Raw genomic sequence first — 17,224 nt, forward strand, 5'->3', positions numbered from 1 at the left:
GCAGTGACGAGGTAATGCCGCAAACAAGAGAGAGAATGAGAAGTTATAGATTGACGCCAGCCTCCAGCGGCGAAGCGACCACAGTAAGTAGATGAAATGAAACCATAGCCACCAAGTAAGCGGTAGTATGTATGTAAGTAAGTAACTAAGTAAGTAAGTTTTCTAATCAAAATTCAAATTAGATGCTACAGAAAATTTCTGCTTGACTTGGCAGCTGAAAATGGGAATTGGGAAATGACGTCAGCTTCAACCGCACAAACACGAGACACAGCTGTAGCTGTGGTTGCCTCCAAGGACGGAATGCGGCAAAAGACAATGGCTTCATGGCGACTATGCGACGGTGGGACTGTAGGACTGTGGGACTGTGAGACCCCGCGTCGGCGACAACAAATACGCCGTGCTGCTTGTAATCATGTCACAGTCAGCCATAACAATCTCTAAATGCCACACGCCGCCAGGCAAACGAGCAGACTGCCGATTGCAGACGGTGCTAAGCTGAACTGAGGTGCCGAAGCTTCTCACATTCCACGCTCCACACCGCACCCAGCTGTTCCCGCAAGAGCTGCTAGTGGTTTAGCTGCAGTGTAGACAATGAAATGCTTGGTGGACCTTCAATGTGTATCCTACCTCCTCCGCCCCACCAGTAATCATGCTGATTTTCCATTTTATTTGCAGTTTTCTTTCTTTTTTTGTTGCTGTAGTCGCTTCGATTTAACATTGTAAGTGGTAATAGAATAAAGCTTGGCGTACATTAGCTCGAATCATTTCGGATTGGCTTGATTGTACACCCACTTCTACGCCTTCCATTGTTCGCTATTATGTGGGCGTTGATGGGGGCAGGGGAAGCGGCTCATGCTCATTTGTGGGTGGTGAATTTGCTATCAATACAGTTATCTGTGAGTGCCGATGAGAGTGTGCCTTCGGTTGCGCAGTCGCCGCTTACAATTTTTGGCTCTATTCTCTCTGCCAACTACCCCTGTGGCAAGTGCACACCCATACACCCATACATACAAATACGCTCGGTGCTCCGTTTTGTTGCCACTTTTTAGCCTTCCGGCCATCTATTTAGTTGGCTTCAGTGACGACGCCCACCACTTGCTTCATACAATATTTATTTTATAAGCACATTATAGCGTACTACAGCAACATGAGTTACAAAAATAGCAGCAACAACAACAACGTTGGTAATAAAAACAGCACAAATGGCGCTTGCAACCGTACAAATGTGTGCTTTATGGTGGTTGTGGTGATTGCTGTGCACATTTTTTACTCTTGTTGCTTTTGTTGTTGCACTCGCCTGTAATGGCTCCCCATTTTTTCCGTGCGCTATCATTTCTTTATTCTACGGTACCACCTCCCAATTGCCATCCCTTTGGGAGTCTTTTGTTCGTCGCCTCGCCGCATACTCCTTTCTACCAAGCTAAGAATATATGAATACATACAGACATACATTTTTATATTGACCTCCCTCTCAGCTCGCACTTTGTTGTTGGCAATTTGCGAAAAAGTTAAGTGAATTTCATTTTTCGATTAGAAACAAAGTAAGTTAGTTAAGATAATTCGATGTTGAAATTACAAGGATAAGCAGCAAAAAATTTGTGGTTAGAAAATATATTCCGAAATTGTTGGAAAAGTGGTGAATTGTGAAATATTTGAATTAGTAAAGTAATGGATAGGAATTTCGTATTATTTTTAATAAAAACCCGGTTTTTCCACATATAAAAATGTCAGTTAACCGTTTGAAGGACGAAATCTACGAAAAACGGCAGCATTTGAAGAAAAAAGTGTATTTTTCCATGAATTGGGCTTCGAACTACATCCGCATCCACAGTATGGCTCCCAGATATGGCTCCCAGCGACTATTTCTTGTTCTCAAATCTCTAAAGAATGCTCGAATTTTGAAGCAAAGCACAAATCGAACTACAAAACTGGTATCGAAGAGTTAGAGGATCGCTATAATCAGTGTATCAACCTTGAAGAGGACTATACTAAATTGAAAAAACACAGTGGAACCCAAAAGAGCTTGAATTTTGCCGGAGATAGCAGATACTCTCAAGATATAAACTGCATATCATATAATGAATAAAATTACACTTGGTGCCGCGTGACATTTTGACCAACAATATAAATATAAAAGAAGCTTTTTATGTTAGTTTGGGATACGCATACAATACTTTTAACGATCAACAGCGTCAAAGCGTCAGTTAACCGTTTGAAGGACGAAATCTACGAAAAACGGCAGCATTTGAAGAAAAAAGTGTATTTTTCCATGAATTGGGCTTCGAACTACATCCGCATCCACCGTATTCTCCAGATATGGCTCCCAGCGACTATTTCTTGTTCTCAAATCTCTAAAGAATGCTCGGTGGGAGGAAATTTAGAAGCAAAGGACAAATCGAACTACAAAACTGGTATCGAAGAGTTAGAGGATCGCTATAATCAGTGTATCAACCTTGAAGAGGACTACGAAAAAACGAATTTTGCTGAGCTGGCACTGAAAAATTACACTTGGCATTCGACAACATAAATATAAAAGAAGCTTTTTATGTTAGTTTAACCAGTCAACACATTCTTCTTCAAACCATTATATGGAGACCATACTGGATTCTTACTTTATATTGAGTAGTCGAAAAAGTATTTTCGTATTTCTAATTAAATATACATACATATACATACATATATACTTGTATAAAAATTGAATAAGAAAATATGTAAGCGACTTTTATTGATCAAGATCATACATTATAGACAAAATCACTTCAACTTATCTTCTTGCAGATCAAAGTGTGCGGAATTTTCTGTTCTACTTTTAAAGAAACAATCGAGTGATTACTAAAAAGTACTTAAATTAACAAATAGGCGGACAAAATAAAACTATGATATTTAAAAACAAAAAATTTCATTTTAAATGCCTTTTGGCCATAATTTCATGCATATTTTCCCAGAACGCTTTGAATGTTATCAAACGAGAATGTTATCGAGAGTATTCATTCTCACGATACTCCTTTCAATATCAATTGCAATCACTTAATCTCTTTACGTGTGTACATTTTATGGGTTGGCCATATAAGATTGATTATAATTCCATGATTATACGCCGAAATATGTGCACTTTCTCGAACAGCGATGTAGGAGAGAGGCAGTGCCTGATAAGCTATGGCTTTGATGCTACTAAATTCATAATTTGCCTTATAAACAACTCGTGTTTGGGTACGAAAATTAATATATGCATATTGAAAGTAATAATAGCTTGTACGACATAACTCAGTTAGAATGAAGATATTATCCGCCTAATAATTATTATATGGCAGCAAGCATAATATGTGCCACTTACAATAGTCCTCATCCCAACAGTAGATGAGGTAGTTTTACCCAGTAAACGAAAAATATGTGTATAAGTTTCAAGCAAAACTCACATGAGTTTCTCAGGGGAAACACCAGTCAGAGTTCGTATCCTGAATTGTAGTCACATAGTTACTTCCGGTAATGAATGGAAATAATATGCATCCATAAGTCAGCGTCGACTAAAAAACTTAGAAAAATACTACTTTTATTGGTTACCTTAGTATTAATACTTTAAAGAATCTAAGGGTGCCCGCAGCGTGGACGCTTAAAGCCGAGCCGACTACATTTTTTCATTTGCGCAAAACGCGTATTTACGCTCGGTTCGGCTTTCGGCGTCCACTCTGCGGGTATCCTAAGGATGTAAGGAATTTGTAGAATTTCAACTAAAGGAAGTCAGAGAGAACCGAAAACCTTACATGATTTCCGAAACTGAATTTTTCCAAATTTCATTTAATTCTTACTACTGTCTCATCGCCATTATGAAATCAAAATTTTTTAAATTATATCAGAGTTTTTTATGGGGGGAAAAGCTTTTAGTTTCATTATACTGGACCTGATATCCAAAGTGCAAAGAATAGAATAGAAGTAGATGAAAGTTGTACATAAATGACATTAGAAGTTGGAAGCTCAACAGATAAGACAGATGATATGCATTAACAATCCTTAAAGAAGATAACTTTCAGTACTAAAAGGTTTGTTTTCTCGTTCTTCGAGATATCGAATGGGTGGAAATCCCAAAAAAAGATTTCCAACAACCCAATCTACATGACAGTTAAGCATTATTTGGTATCAGACACCAGCTTACTAGCAGAGGAAGAAGCGGTCCGAAGAGAAGAACCTTTATCACGTATAATTGTTACGATCAGTATAGATTTTCTAATGACACGGTTCGTTCATTCCAGTTTAGAGCTAAACAGCTAGACGTAGGTCCCACATATCAAGTTGATCTAGATCGAGAAACCTCGCAACTCCAGATCCGAACGTACTTCTTGAGCGGTTAGTTCGGCGTTTAAGTAAAATTTTCGATCCTTTAGGAACTAAAGCGATACTTTAAAGTATATGTTCCAACAAATAGAAATATTTATTTCATCGAAAACATTTTCAACCCACATTATGGTTTACTGGGTACGCAATGCAACCCCTTTGTTTCGTCGCACTGCTAAGTGTTATGTTACATTGTGCACTCGTCGGTTTAGCTTTTTGTGCGTTGTTCGTTCGATATGCATGAAACCAATATTACGCCTCGGGCCAAAGGGGTTGCCACATTCGGATAATTGCATTTGGTCGAATAATCCTTTAATGCTGATGTAAGTTGATGGCGACGCTGCAATGCGCTCACTAGTTGATGTTGCAACACAGTGGTTGACGCGCCGCTGTTGTTGCCTGAGGTGTTGCGGCTGCTGGCAGCGCTGCCAAAGAGCACCCAGAAAGGGGTGGCGGTAATTGCGGTCGGCCAACAACAGCGGAAGGGTTCTCGCTCGCCAAATGCGCTTAGCATTAACACATCTGTTCATTCATTCCACTTGAACTGCGTTGGCTGCGCGAGCGTTGAAGTGTTTGCACTTTGCTGTTTGTTTTTGTAAGCGTTGTTGTTTTTTTCTCATTTTTATTTCTTCTCAATTTATTGTTGTTAGTTTTTTTGCGCTTCCTTATTTCTTGCGGTTGGCAGGCGGCAGGAAGGGGTGGGGGTAAATTGTTTGCGGAAGCTAATGGTGCGCACTTTGTAATTATTGTTGGTTGCAACAATATTTTCTCTGGTGAACAACGCACCGACACACCTCAAACAATACGTGTTCAGTGATGCGGTTGACTCGAAGTGATGTGTTTGTTGTTTGCCGCCCCGCTGCACCTCTCTTCCGCCTGCTGTTAGCTGCCGGCGGCGCTCACCATTTGCTGGCATTTGCCTGGTTATTGTTGCAACTGTTTCCTTTGTTTCAACACGCACACGCACGCACTCACACAACGATACTTTTCTCTAAACACATGTTGACAAATTGTTTGCTCATAATCTCAGCTAATTTCATGCGAAACAATTATTTGCTTACCTTGCCAAGTTGCTTCTTTGTTTATTGTTGGTAAAATTGTTTTTTACGCTCGTGAGCACTAATTTAAATGAGTAAATTGATTGTGAATATTTCAAGAAATTTGTTTACTTCGCTCTGGGTTTGGTTATTAAGCGTAAAACAAATAAAAAAAAAACGATAATTTCGCCAGTACCGTTAACTTCGGCAGCACCGAAGCTATAATACCCGTTACGAGTAACAAGGTTTCCATACAAGAACTTGATTATCGATCGTTTTTGATTTTGATCTTTCACTTTGTTTCACAGCTATATGATATAAAAAGATTCTTCAGATGTTGTATCGTTCGTTTGGGAAATGATCTAGATCAATTTTCGTAAAGATAACTCGCTAAAAACAAAATAATTCCATACTAGGACTTGATTCCGATCGTTCAGTTTATATGGCAGCTGTGTTCTATAGTCGTCCGATCTGAACCATTTCTTCGCAGACTGCATCATTGTCTTAGGCATTAATCCGTGCCAAATTTCTTCAAGATATCTCGTCAATTGAAAAAGTTGTCTATACAAGCACTTTATTTCGATCGTTCAGCTTGTGTGACAGCTATATGCTATAGTGCACCGATATCGAACTTTGCTATTAAATGAGCAGCTTCTTGATGAGAGAATGACGAGTGCAAAATTTAAGAACGATGCCTCAAAAACTGAGGGATTAGTTCGTATACATATATACAGATGGATAAACGGAGATGGTCAAATATACTTGTATGTACTTTATGTTAATATTAATATATTCTGTTCAGAGTCCAAAAATAGGAAAACTTTGAAAAAGAACATATCTCAATATAACCATTTCTCTCTTTAACGAAATTATCGAGAAACAAGCTTTTTAATCAGAACTATGACTAATAATTTTTCAAATAATGCCTACAAAATGCTATACGGTAGAAGAGGCAAAAATTTAAAATTTCAATGAAATTTTCTAACCAAATAGACTACATATTCCTACTCTAAGTCAACTTTCTCGTCGTATAGATTTAAATTTGAAAGTAAGTCTTTGATGTCCCTGATCTGCAGAACTTCCTTAAACTTTGAGAGACGAGTATGACGCCTTAAAATGGAACGATTTTACGATCCCGTTATCCATTGAGTAAAATATAAAAAGCTATCAATGTAAGTTTAGTTTTTAAGATAACAAAAGTTCTTCTCAAATATAAAACTTACTAGGCGTATACACAACAGATCACTAGAGAGCTCGGTGATTCAAGCTTCTGCTTAAGCTTCTGTTGTGCCCAAAAAATGGAATCTACAAGTTATCTAAAACGTACAGCTGATAGATTTTGAGAAGCCTTTTCATATCATAAAGACACTCGGATGCACAAAGATATTAAAAGCTTCAATGGAACTAATAATTTCCATATACAACCATATTCAGACAACACAACAATTTGGTTACTTAGCACTTTCAAGTTGAGCGGAACTTTTTGTTCACCATTTCTACACTCATGGCACCATTTACATATGATTGTAGCAAAAAACTATGATACGACGCCGAATTATCTGTGAATTATTATCTGAACGTCATCTGAAAGCCTTGGCGTATAGTGAATGCAGCAAAAAATTTACAGAAGTATTGTCTTGCTATGGAAGAAGTGGAAGAGTGGCATAATCAACTGATTCCATGTTAGAACCGGAACTCGAATTATATCTGGCGAAAGGCTGTAAATCTGGCAGCATTCCCCAAAATCATTTAGGAAATGTTTTCTGGCAGTACAACAACAACGAAAACCAGCGTAATCAAGGAGAGACACTGGTTAACTTTGTATTGCTTTCACTTGTAAGCGTTTTGCAGGGCTCATCTAAAACGAATACAAAAATGGAGAATCGACAACTATTAGCAGTTGATATCTCATTCCTATATTAATTGATTGAATCAGGGTCTTTAACGGGATGAAAGCCATCAGTAACCGCTTTTTTAAAGAGCATGAAAAATGTGATTGATTATAAATATTGCTTTTGAGTCTTAACTACGGCCCTTCGAATGGATCACATCACCTCTATCGCACCCAGCAAGCTTCTGGAATTTTTCAGAGGGCTGAAACTTTGTGACATTATGTGATATAGGAGAGGGCACAATAGACCATAGCTCGCAATGCAATTATTTTTATCTATCTAACTACGGATTTTAAATTAAGTGAGTGGGTATACCATCTGTGTAAGCGTCGTTCTTCGTAAGACGACATCGCGACATACACGACTGAAATATGACGTTACTTTCCAAACAAACAGGTGTTAAAATGATGTACTTATGTATGGTATTTTTAACTCCATTTTGCACTCGCCTAATCAAAAATTGAAACTTTTTGTCGCATTGAAATAATAATAAGACATACTTATGTACCTCTCAACATATTTTTGAGTACATTAAGAAACTTCCGTCACTAATTGGATACGCAGATATTTTTGTATGAACACACAGCGGTATAATTTTTAACAAGCTAAGTGCTCATTAAGAGAAACGTGTTAAAGTCGACGGAAAGCTAAGACTGGTGGATGCAATAATGGTTAGGAAGTTCTAACAAAGCATGTTGTGTTGCAAATTATGCCGGAAATGCATGTGTAAAAGTGCAAGGAGGTGCGCTAAATATTATTGCATTGCGTAAGTGGAAGCCACTTAAGTATAACCACAATTAGTGCTATCATAAGTGACAGCAATATTTTTATAAGTGACAATAACAACATAACTTCTGAGAGAATGGCAAAAGTATTGGGGTACTTCCTTACGTAATACATACAGGGTGACCCAACTTGAGTGTTGGCAATGCAATATTGAATAAATTCACAATTCAATAACCGTTTTGGTTGACATGAAACAACAAGTCCGACTGTTTTGGAATTCTCTATACAATGTAATTCTAACTTAGAATAGTCTTACTTTGAAACAACTTAGTCTTGTGACCCTGAAAACTATTTCTGGAAGAAAAATTTTATGTGCGACGGTCTGCCGGTCTTGATAAGCAAAATTTTCCGATACTGGCGGGCCGTAAGTCCCATTAAGATTCATGATCTTGCTGTTAAAGTGTTTCAATAAGAACAGAAAGTTAAAAAAGTGACTTTGATTGAAAGCTCAGATATACCTATTTGACTCCTCTGACTTCTGTTTTATGCGATTGCCTGAAAAGCTCAACAATTCCCGGACCATTGACGAGCTTCTCGCTATTTCGGTCGAGGAAGATGTATTTGAAAATCAAATTACTAATTGATATTCGAACCGTAGAGACTGACATCATTTTAGATTTTCATGTAAGAAAGACTCGTGAGAAAAATTTCACAAAGTTCTCAAAAAGCTCAGAAAAGTTGGATGAAGTTTAAACACTTGTCGAAAAAAAAGTTCCAAACTCATATTTCCCAATTCGACTTCTGAGAACTTTTTGATCAACCCATGTAAGTAAAACCTCTCATTAGAGCACTATAAGCTCGAGTGGGATCCGGTACAGCGGCTAACTACTAGTTAAAGGCGTTGATGCAATAAGAAACGTTTGTCGCGGCGCTTCCGTTCGTGCATGAGTGTCGCCTATTTGCCACGCGCCAAGTGTTAAGTGCGGCCTACTACAGCCGACACACTCACATACACACATACATATACACACTTCTAAGTAAAAAGTGCACTGATTAACAAATTGACAGTTACATATGAGCATAACTAGAGCACAGCAGCAAAGAAGCATTATATGAGCAAAACCAAAACAAAAAAAAAACAACAATAAAAACAAAAAAGGAAAGAAATGATGGCGACCAAACTGCAGGCACTTGTGAGCGAGTGGAGGCTGGAAGCGCCATCGGCAAGCCACTAATTGGCAAGTTTCCGCACTGCAATGAAAGCAGATTTGCACACAGGCGCTACACACACACATACACCACACAGAAGCACAGTGCCAATTACAAGCTTGTGCCAGCTGCTGCCTGCTGCCATCTTAATGCAAGCTGCGAGCTGTGCGGCAACGCAAAATTGAGGAAATCTAAGTTTAGACTATAAACAGACACAAGTGCCCGTGCCAAGTGCAGTGCTTAGTGCCCGAGCGCTGTTGCAGCTAATAAACCCGGCCCGTTCCAGGTGTCTACAAATATAATCGCGTCCGTCTCAGTGACGTCTTTGTGTCTTGAAACCTTGAATTCTAATTCGTCGCCAAATTGCAACCAAATCTCTGCACAAACCGGCGATTAATCTGTCTATGCCAGTGCGCCGGATTGTGCCGCAGTTGCAATATCAACACTTGCAACACAACTTGGCAAATGAGCGCGATCTAAATAAATTAGCAACGCAAATGAGCGATTATCGCTGGTAATTGCCAAGTGTGATGACAATGAGTTTGATTAAGGCGTGAACTACAACTACACCACAAGCGATTATATGTTAGTATATGTAATGTAGATATAAAGGTATATGTACACAAACTGAAATATAGCCTGCTCGCATATTAGCGTCTACCTACGTTCATAACTAGATATGCAAATTAGTAGTTGAAACGCACATATGTACATACCTACATACATACATACATCCATTAATGGACTCTAATGGTAGTTGTAAAATATAATTTCATATAATTATGAACGGATGACGCAAATGCAGAGTTATTAATACTTAGAATTACGATTACAATGCGCTAAAAACCCTACCTGCCGCCATAAATTCTTCTTCTTTACTGGCATAGACACTGCTTACGCAGTTAAAGCCGAGTTAACATCAGCGCTCCCGTCGTTTTTTCTTTTCGCTGGCTATTTGATGCCAGTTCGAGATACCAAGTGTAGCCAGGTCCTTCTGCACCTGATATTTTCAAGGGAAAGGAGGTGTTTCTCTTCCTCTACTCCCACCGACACACCGACGGGTACTGAATCGAAAACCTTCAAAGCTGGAGTGTTCTCTTTCATAAGGACAACATGGCCTAGCGAACGCAGCCGCTGTCTCTTGATTTGCTAAGCTATGTCAATGTCGCCGTATATCTCGTACAGGTCATCGTTCCATCGAATGCGATATTCGCCGTTGTCAATGTGCAGAGTATGATAAGTCTTCCGAAAAACCTTTCTATCGAACACTGCTAATACCGACTCATTAGATGATATTATTGTCCATGACGAAAAGGTGTTGTGTGAGGATCTTACTCACACGGGTCTTTTCCAAGACTTGGCGCATGGCAGAAACTGGTCGATAGTTGATTTTCCAGGTCTAAAGCCAGACTGATAAGGTCCAACCAATTGGTTGACTACGTTCGATAGGGCCTTATATGCGATATTAAAAACAATGCACCGTGTCACAAGTCAGTGAAAACGATTGGAAAAATCTATGAATTCGGCTTGGAATTGCTTTCGCATCCCCCGTATTCTCCAGATCTGGCCCTCAGCAACTATTTCTTGTTCTGAAAAGAACTAAATGGAGGTATATTTTGAAGTAAAGAACAAATTGTAAAACAATCAAATCAGCTTGTCACACTATGCTAGAAATGAAGGCACGGCACGTCAAAAATTATCTTGTGAGGGTGACATCATACCCTTCAAAGTCATATTTGGCTTTTCACTAATTATTTTACTAGCATGAACACTGTCATTAACTTCTCATCTGGCTGCAGATTGATAACATATCCGTATCACAATGAAGATAGGGACGGGCTGTATCTGAGAGGTAACTACTAAGGTCTGAATTCTTACCGCATGGACTATGGTTGGTGGTACAGTAAGGGCTGGATCAAGGTGTGCTCAGAGAACCGTGCTGATGAATAACCTCGCTGGGAGCCCTCAAATAGTCCAGGCTCGAACGGAAGATACGGATATTTGGTGTTCCTTGTAATACGATAGCTTTACTTGCGTAGCGGAGCCTTAGCGCAAACGGACATACATTCCTCTACACTCATGGGTCCAATATATGAACCAGATCAACAACAACATCAAAAAAGTATTAAAGGAGTCCGGAAATCCTGTAAAAAAGCCGGAGGGAGTCAGTTGTTCCGAGAAAAGGGCAGCGTTTTAAACGGGCTCAAAAATAGTCAGCACAACGATAGGACCGAAGTTTAGTCTAGATACAAGGGCTGGCGCTAGCAGAGAAGCTGAACCTAAGACAGGCTCTAAGAAGGCAACAAAACTAACGGTAGCTGGAACCAAGCTCAGTAGCCAAAGTATGGGTAGTAAAATACATTGGTAAATGACGTCAATACTAAAAGAAGGGAGAGACAATTATTATCCACGTTTTACAGTCTGCTTCATTATGACGTAGTCTGCCGCAATTTTGTAATCTATCCTCGGTTATTAGCCAATAGTCCGCAATTTTATATTGTGACCATGAATTATCTGATTTTTATTGGTAATCGTGTAAATAGATTGTGTAATTTGAGTTTACCACAAGAGAACCTAATTCAATAAGAGGTCATTCTAAGATCTGCCATAATGTGACTGTATTCTTGTCAATGAATTTAAAGAATGCACTGTCGAAGGCAAAAGTAATAATGTACCCTGCGAAATCGACTACAACACTGTAAAAAATTGTATATTGTCTACGGAATATAACAGCATTTTTACAAATTATGCCAAAAATGAATTTCAAGCCTAGCAGAAAATACTATATAGGAGTCCTTAAACGGACATACCATACACAAAATGTATCGGATAACAAAATGCTGCAGTAAACACAACGGAAAGCCGAAAAAACACAAAATTGCATTACAGTTCGTTATTTTATATCAAAAAATCATTTTTCGTTATTCATTAAGTAATTGTGGTTCGCAATACAGTACATTTTTTGTATTTTTGGCATTTAAATCCTGTAACAGCGCGCATTTACAACCATTTATCCCGACACAGTTCAGCCTTGGCCCTCGTCTGCCGCTCAGTGTGGAGCTCACCCTCATCAAAATCCAACAACCACTCAAAATTCACTTTGGCACTTATTCATTCCATTATCGAAATCCCAACAAAGCTTCATTGTGCGAGTGAGTGAGTAGTAAGCGAAAAAAAATTAATAACTGTATAACTGTTTGGCGGTTTCACAGCGACTGGCTGACATTTGTCATTTCTACTTCATTTTTTCTTACTTTTGAGGATATTTTATTTATTTATTAAGACATTTGCAGTTGTAAAGTCGCCGCTCAAGTACAAATGTCAAGCACTATAACAACCACTGTGGCTATAAGTTTTATTAAAACTTGTGGTCGCCAGCTATTAGACAGTCCCCAGCTGGGGAATGTGAATAACTTGGTGCAAAATATAAGAAAATAATTCGAAATATTACAAAATAATTGTCAAAAACGGAGAAAATGGCAAAATAAAAGACGCCGTTACACCCGAAGATGAGATGATGGTGTGAGGTTAATGGAAGTGTGATGTGGGTTGGCGAACCCTGAATTTACGGTTGTTTCTTTCGCATCTTACACATGCCGGCATAGCCCAACCGAAAATACACACAAACACATTTTCCTTGCTCGCCTCTCCACCATGGTTTCGTGTAATTCAGTTAGTTTGACAGGCACACGTGTACGACAAGTGGAAAATTGACGTGCGATTATGTTTTTGTGAAAATTAAATTCAAAGTATCAAGTGTCAAAATTATTGCTCAACAATTACGTTAAAGTTTCCTTTGACTGGTGCGGCTATAAATACATACGCATACAAATACACAAATTGGATGTGTGTTTATATGTGCTCGGGATAAAAATATATGTTCTTATACACTTATGCTGTGGGAAATACTTCGACTCTTTGGGGCGTGGAGTGGTTGAAGAATTACTAGTGCGCATGTCCTGCAAGGAGGTATCCCGTATGAGAAAGCTACCCGAAAATACACACTTATATGTAAGTATGCGAATATGAAAATTGCTCATAATTCGTATGAATATCGAAAGAAAATAATATTCGGGACTATTGAATTAGAAATAAGGACAATATAAACCAGAACATTTCATCTGATTTCAAAATGAGGTTCCCAAAAATTGTTGAAATTAGTAATACTTATTACCGGAAACATTTAAAGGAGTTCCAATTCAACTGTACTCGGCAAACAATTAGTTATTTGTTATTTTGAAGGTTACCTCAATAACCGCTGGGGCTTGGTAAGCCAGAACACTTCCATAAAGATTGTAAAATATATGACCCGCTCTCATAGATTGTGACGTCGATCGGCATTTGAACCAAAAACAACACCGACTCCTTATTTTAAACGAACATATTAATCAGGCGATGCAGATTCCTTGCTCAAAAACGCATTCGTTGAGCGAAACTAAGCCCATACGTTCAAGTATTTTAATCGAAAAAATTATATTATTTAAAGATAAATTTGAAACGGCCTCACGCTCAGTATCATCATAGAAAAGGAATTTCAAGTATATACACACATATATCGGTAAACCTTGTTTTTCTAATCGAAAAAGGTATACTGTTGCTTTAATAATTTCATTTCAAACAATTTTCCTCGAGCAAAGAATTATCAATTCATATCACCGACTTTATGGGAACTCTAAAGATGAGGTATGTTCGGCTGATCCAAACAGAGATACTTTTTCGAATAACGTTTTTTGAGCAGAACACGCGGAGACCGTGGTGAGTCGATTTGGCGCCGTTCGCAGCAACTCGGACTGACTATGGAACGACTTGGCGCATTTTACGTCGAGATCTTAAATTGAAAGCGTGCAAAATACAGCTTGTGCAAAAACTGAAGCCACTCGACGTTCCCAAGCGACATTGCTTATGGGCTCTTCAAAAGATCCAAGAAGAACGACGTTTTCGAACCAAATTTTGTTCTGCGATGAGACGCATTTTTGGCTTAATGGATCTGTAAACAAGCAAAATTGGCGCATTTGGGACAAAAACCAATCTGAAGAGATTCAAGAGCTGGCATTTCATCCAGAAAAACAACGGTTTGTTGTGATTTGTGGGCCGCTGGACTCATCGGTCCATATTTCTTCAAAAACGATGACGGTGAGAATGTAACCGTTAATGGCTAACGTTATTGCGCCATGATAACCGATTATTTGTTGTCTGAAATTGAAGCTCATGATCTCGGGGACATTTGAATTCAACAAGACGGCACCACTTCCCACATATCGCATCAATCAATGGATTTATTGAGGGGACACTTCGGTTAGCAGATAATTTCACATTTTGGTTTGGTCGATTGGCTATCAAGATCGTGTGATATCACACCGTTAGGCTTTTTACTGTGGGAATATGTAAAGTCTAAAGTCTATTGGGACAATCCCGCTTCGACTCATGCTTTGTAGCAAAACATCGCGCGTGTCATTCACTAGTTACCAGTCGAATCGCGAACGAGTCAACGAAAGTTGTATTTAACGGATGGACCATCAGAGACACGGCCAACCTGTGCAAGAGATAATCTTCAAAAAATAAATGCCAAATAATGTTCATTCGAAGGATAATAAACATCCTCCATTAAATTTGAAGTTTCTCTGTTTTTTCGTTAAAAAAAAGTAAGGAAGCTCGAAATGGACCACCTTTTAAAATAAATGATCAGCGTAAAGAGCCGAGTCCGTCTGTCTGTCTGTAGAATCGTGAACTAGTCTCTCAACTTAAATTAACATTTTTTCTGGTTCTTCATCAACCATAACCTAAAAGCACCTTCACAATAAAAATATCAAAATCTTTATAACTAATCCATCACAAATTCAGATTTTACTTATGCGTCCCCTACTCCATTGACAGTGACGGCTGACCTTTTCATATTCGAAATTATATTCGAATTTCTAGATTAAATTCACTGAATTTGAGATCATAAAAAATGCATGTAAAAAAGGTGAAATTGTCGTCCATTTCACAGGGCAAAACAAAACAAAAATATAAAAGAAAAAGTCTTTATATTTTCATCTTTATCGTCTTTATTGTGCTTTTGTATGAGCTTTGTGTTCTCGTTGATGTAAAATACAATTCAGTGAAATTAATCCTTTTTTCTGCAGAATAACAAATAGTAAGGACAAAACCTATTTTAATTCATTTTGCACGTGAATATTCAATTATCAAAACAGGACAAAAAATGCAAACATTTTAAGGGATTTCTTTCGGAGAAATCTTCAACTTGAGTCATAATTTTTTTATGAGTCAAATGATACACTGCAAGAAATATGTTAGGGTACTGTAAAAATTAAATAAAATTATTATTTGTCGAGAAAAATATTTACTGTGAATATGCGACGGGAGCACTCTTACTTCTACTCTTTTGAGTACGAGGAAAAGAAAACATTTTCAAATTCAAGGAAACTTCTAATTTAAGAGTTTTGGTCTTCTTGGGTGAAATCGCTACAATCAAGGTACCAAAGTTTATGAGAAATATCCGTTCCCACAAGAGTCGGAACAGACCCGGATTTTTATCCGGCCGAGGACTGTCAACTCGGCGGAATTCTGCCGCTACAACAACAACAACAACCGAACTCCTCTATTGATTGCGAAGTTTTGTGGAACGGACTCAAGAGCTAGTTAGCAAAGACTGCAAATTTCGATAGAGAGATTTTTAGAAACATAACTGAGGTTATTGAATTTCGTCCCGCGACGCATAAAATGTATCAACGAGGTTTATTTATGCAAAGCATTACAAGCTTCGAGCTCTATGATGATTTCTCTGACACTTCCACGCTGTCAGCTTGAAAATAGTTGTCGAAAAAAAACCTCTCCCAGCCTGTTCGACTGAGTCTTTAACTATAAGCAATTGCGCGATCGAGTTTCGACCAAGTCCACACTTTCCTTCCCTTAAAGATCTTCATAAGAAATACATAAGCCCAAAAATATGATTCTGGTGAAAATTTGTAAAAACTGAGAGTACTTAATTTTGGAAGACTTGATACAGAAAGTAATTTTGAAGTAAATGTGAAATTGTTTTAGGATAGATTAGGCATTTTAAAGTTAAAAAAAAAACAGTTTTGGAAAACCATTTTTCTAAAATTTAATTTTTTTAGTTTAAGAAAATAATTTCCTAACACATTTTTTACGTGTAATTTTTTAGGATTATTACTTAAATTTTGAAACTGTAAAAAAAAATATTTATTTTTTACATACGCACATGCATTAATAATGAACTACAGGCAGTGGCTAAGTTGCTACATACAAATTGATAGACCGAAGCAAAAACGTAGTGTAAAAGCAATAGGAGGGATCAATGTGGATAAAAAATCTAAAAACCTAAGGCACATACACGCCCTTTGATCACAAGGCGTAACTGAGAAGGCGAACAGCTAAAAAGGCAATAAATGCGCAAACGGAGGGGGGAACGCAGCAATAACTGACTGCCTGAATGAGTGAGTGGCTGATTATGAATGGAATAACTGTTGGCAGGCGCCGTCAGCTAAAGCGCCGTAGCTGCGTAGCACAACTGGTTGAGTAAGTGAAATTTGATACGATTTATGAATCTATTTTCTTTCTGATGCGAATACATGCAAACACTTAGCACAAAAAAAAATTCACTTTTCATTTTATGACCTTTTCGGCTGCCTGCAAATTCATAACCCATCTTGATTTCATTTAAATATTTTGTTGCAAACTTGAAGTAGACACGTCCATTACAATTTACCCAAACAAAAGAGGGGATAATTTTATTTGTACACATGCTGACTGAGCTAGAGTACGTCAAACATTAAGTTTTTCTCACCTGAACGCGCGCTTCCGTCAGATTTATTTTCATCGCCAGGTCCTCACGTGTGAACACATCCGGATAGTGGGTCTGCGCAAAGGCAGTTTCCAACTCTTCCAACTGCCAAGCAAAGAAAATTCGTGAAATTAATAATGAGAAATTGCATGTAGCTGAAGAAATAACGAAATAAATAAGCAAAAATTCTCGTAAACTAACTAAAATTGCTAAAAGTGAAATAATCC

At 38.1% G+C, this 17,224-nt stretch overlaps 1 protein-coding gene across 4 annotated transcripts in view; it reads right to left on the reverse strand.

Moving 5' to 3' along the window:
- Nucleotides 1-17,224, reverse strand: part of LOC120769791 (homeotic protein ocelliless) — a 150,577-nt gene that overhangs the window by 67,263 nt on the left and 66,090 nt on the right. For all 4 annotated transcript variants that reach the window (XR_005704887.1, XM_040096976.1, XM_040096977.1 and 1 more), the window contains one exon: nt 17,001-17,102. Coding sequence is in view for 3 of the 4 variants with exons in the window: in XM_040096976.1 (XP_039952910.1) it covers nt 17,001-17,102 (102 nt within the window). In the remaining variant the exon portion in view is untranslated. The remainder of the gene's footprint in view (nt 1-17,000; nt 17,103-17,224) is intronic.

The sequence above is a fragment of the Bactrocera tryoni genome, chromosome 2 (assembly GCF_016617805.1).
Source record: "Bactrocera tryoni isolate S06 chromosome 2, CSIRO_BtryS06_freeze2, whole genome shotgun sequence".
Lineage (NCBI taxonomy): Eukaryota > Metazoa > Arthropoda > Insecta > Diptera > Tephritidae > Bactrocera > Bactrocera tryoni.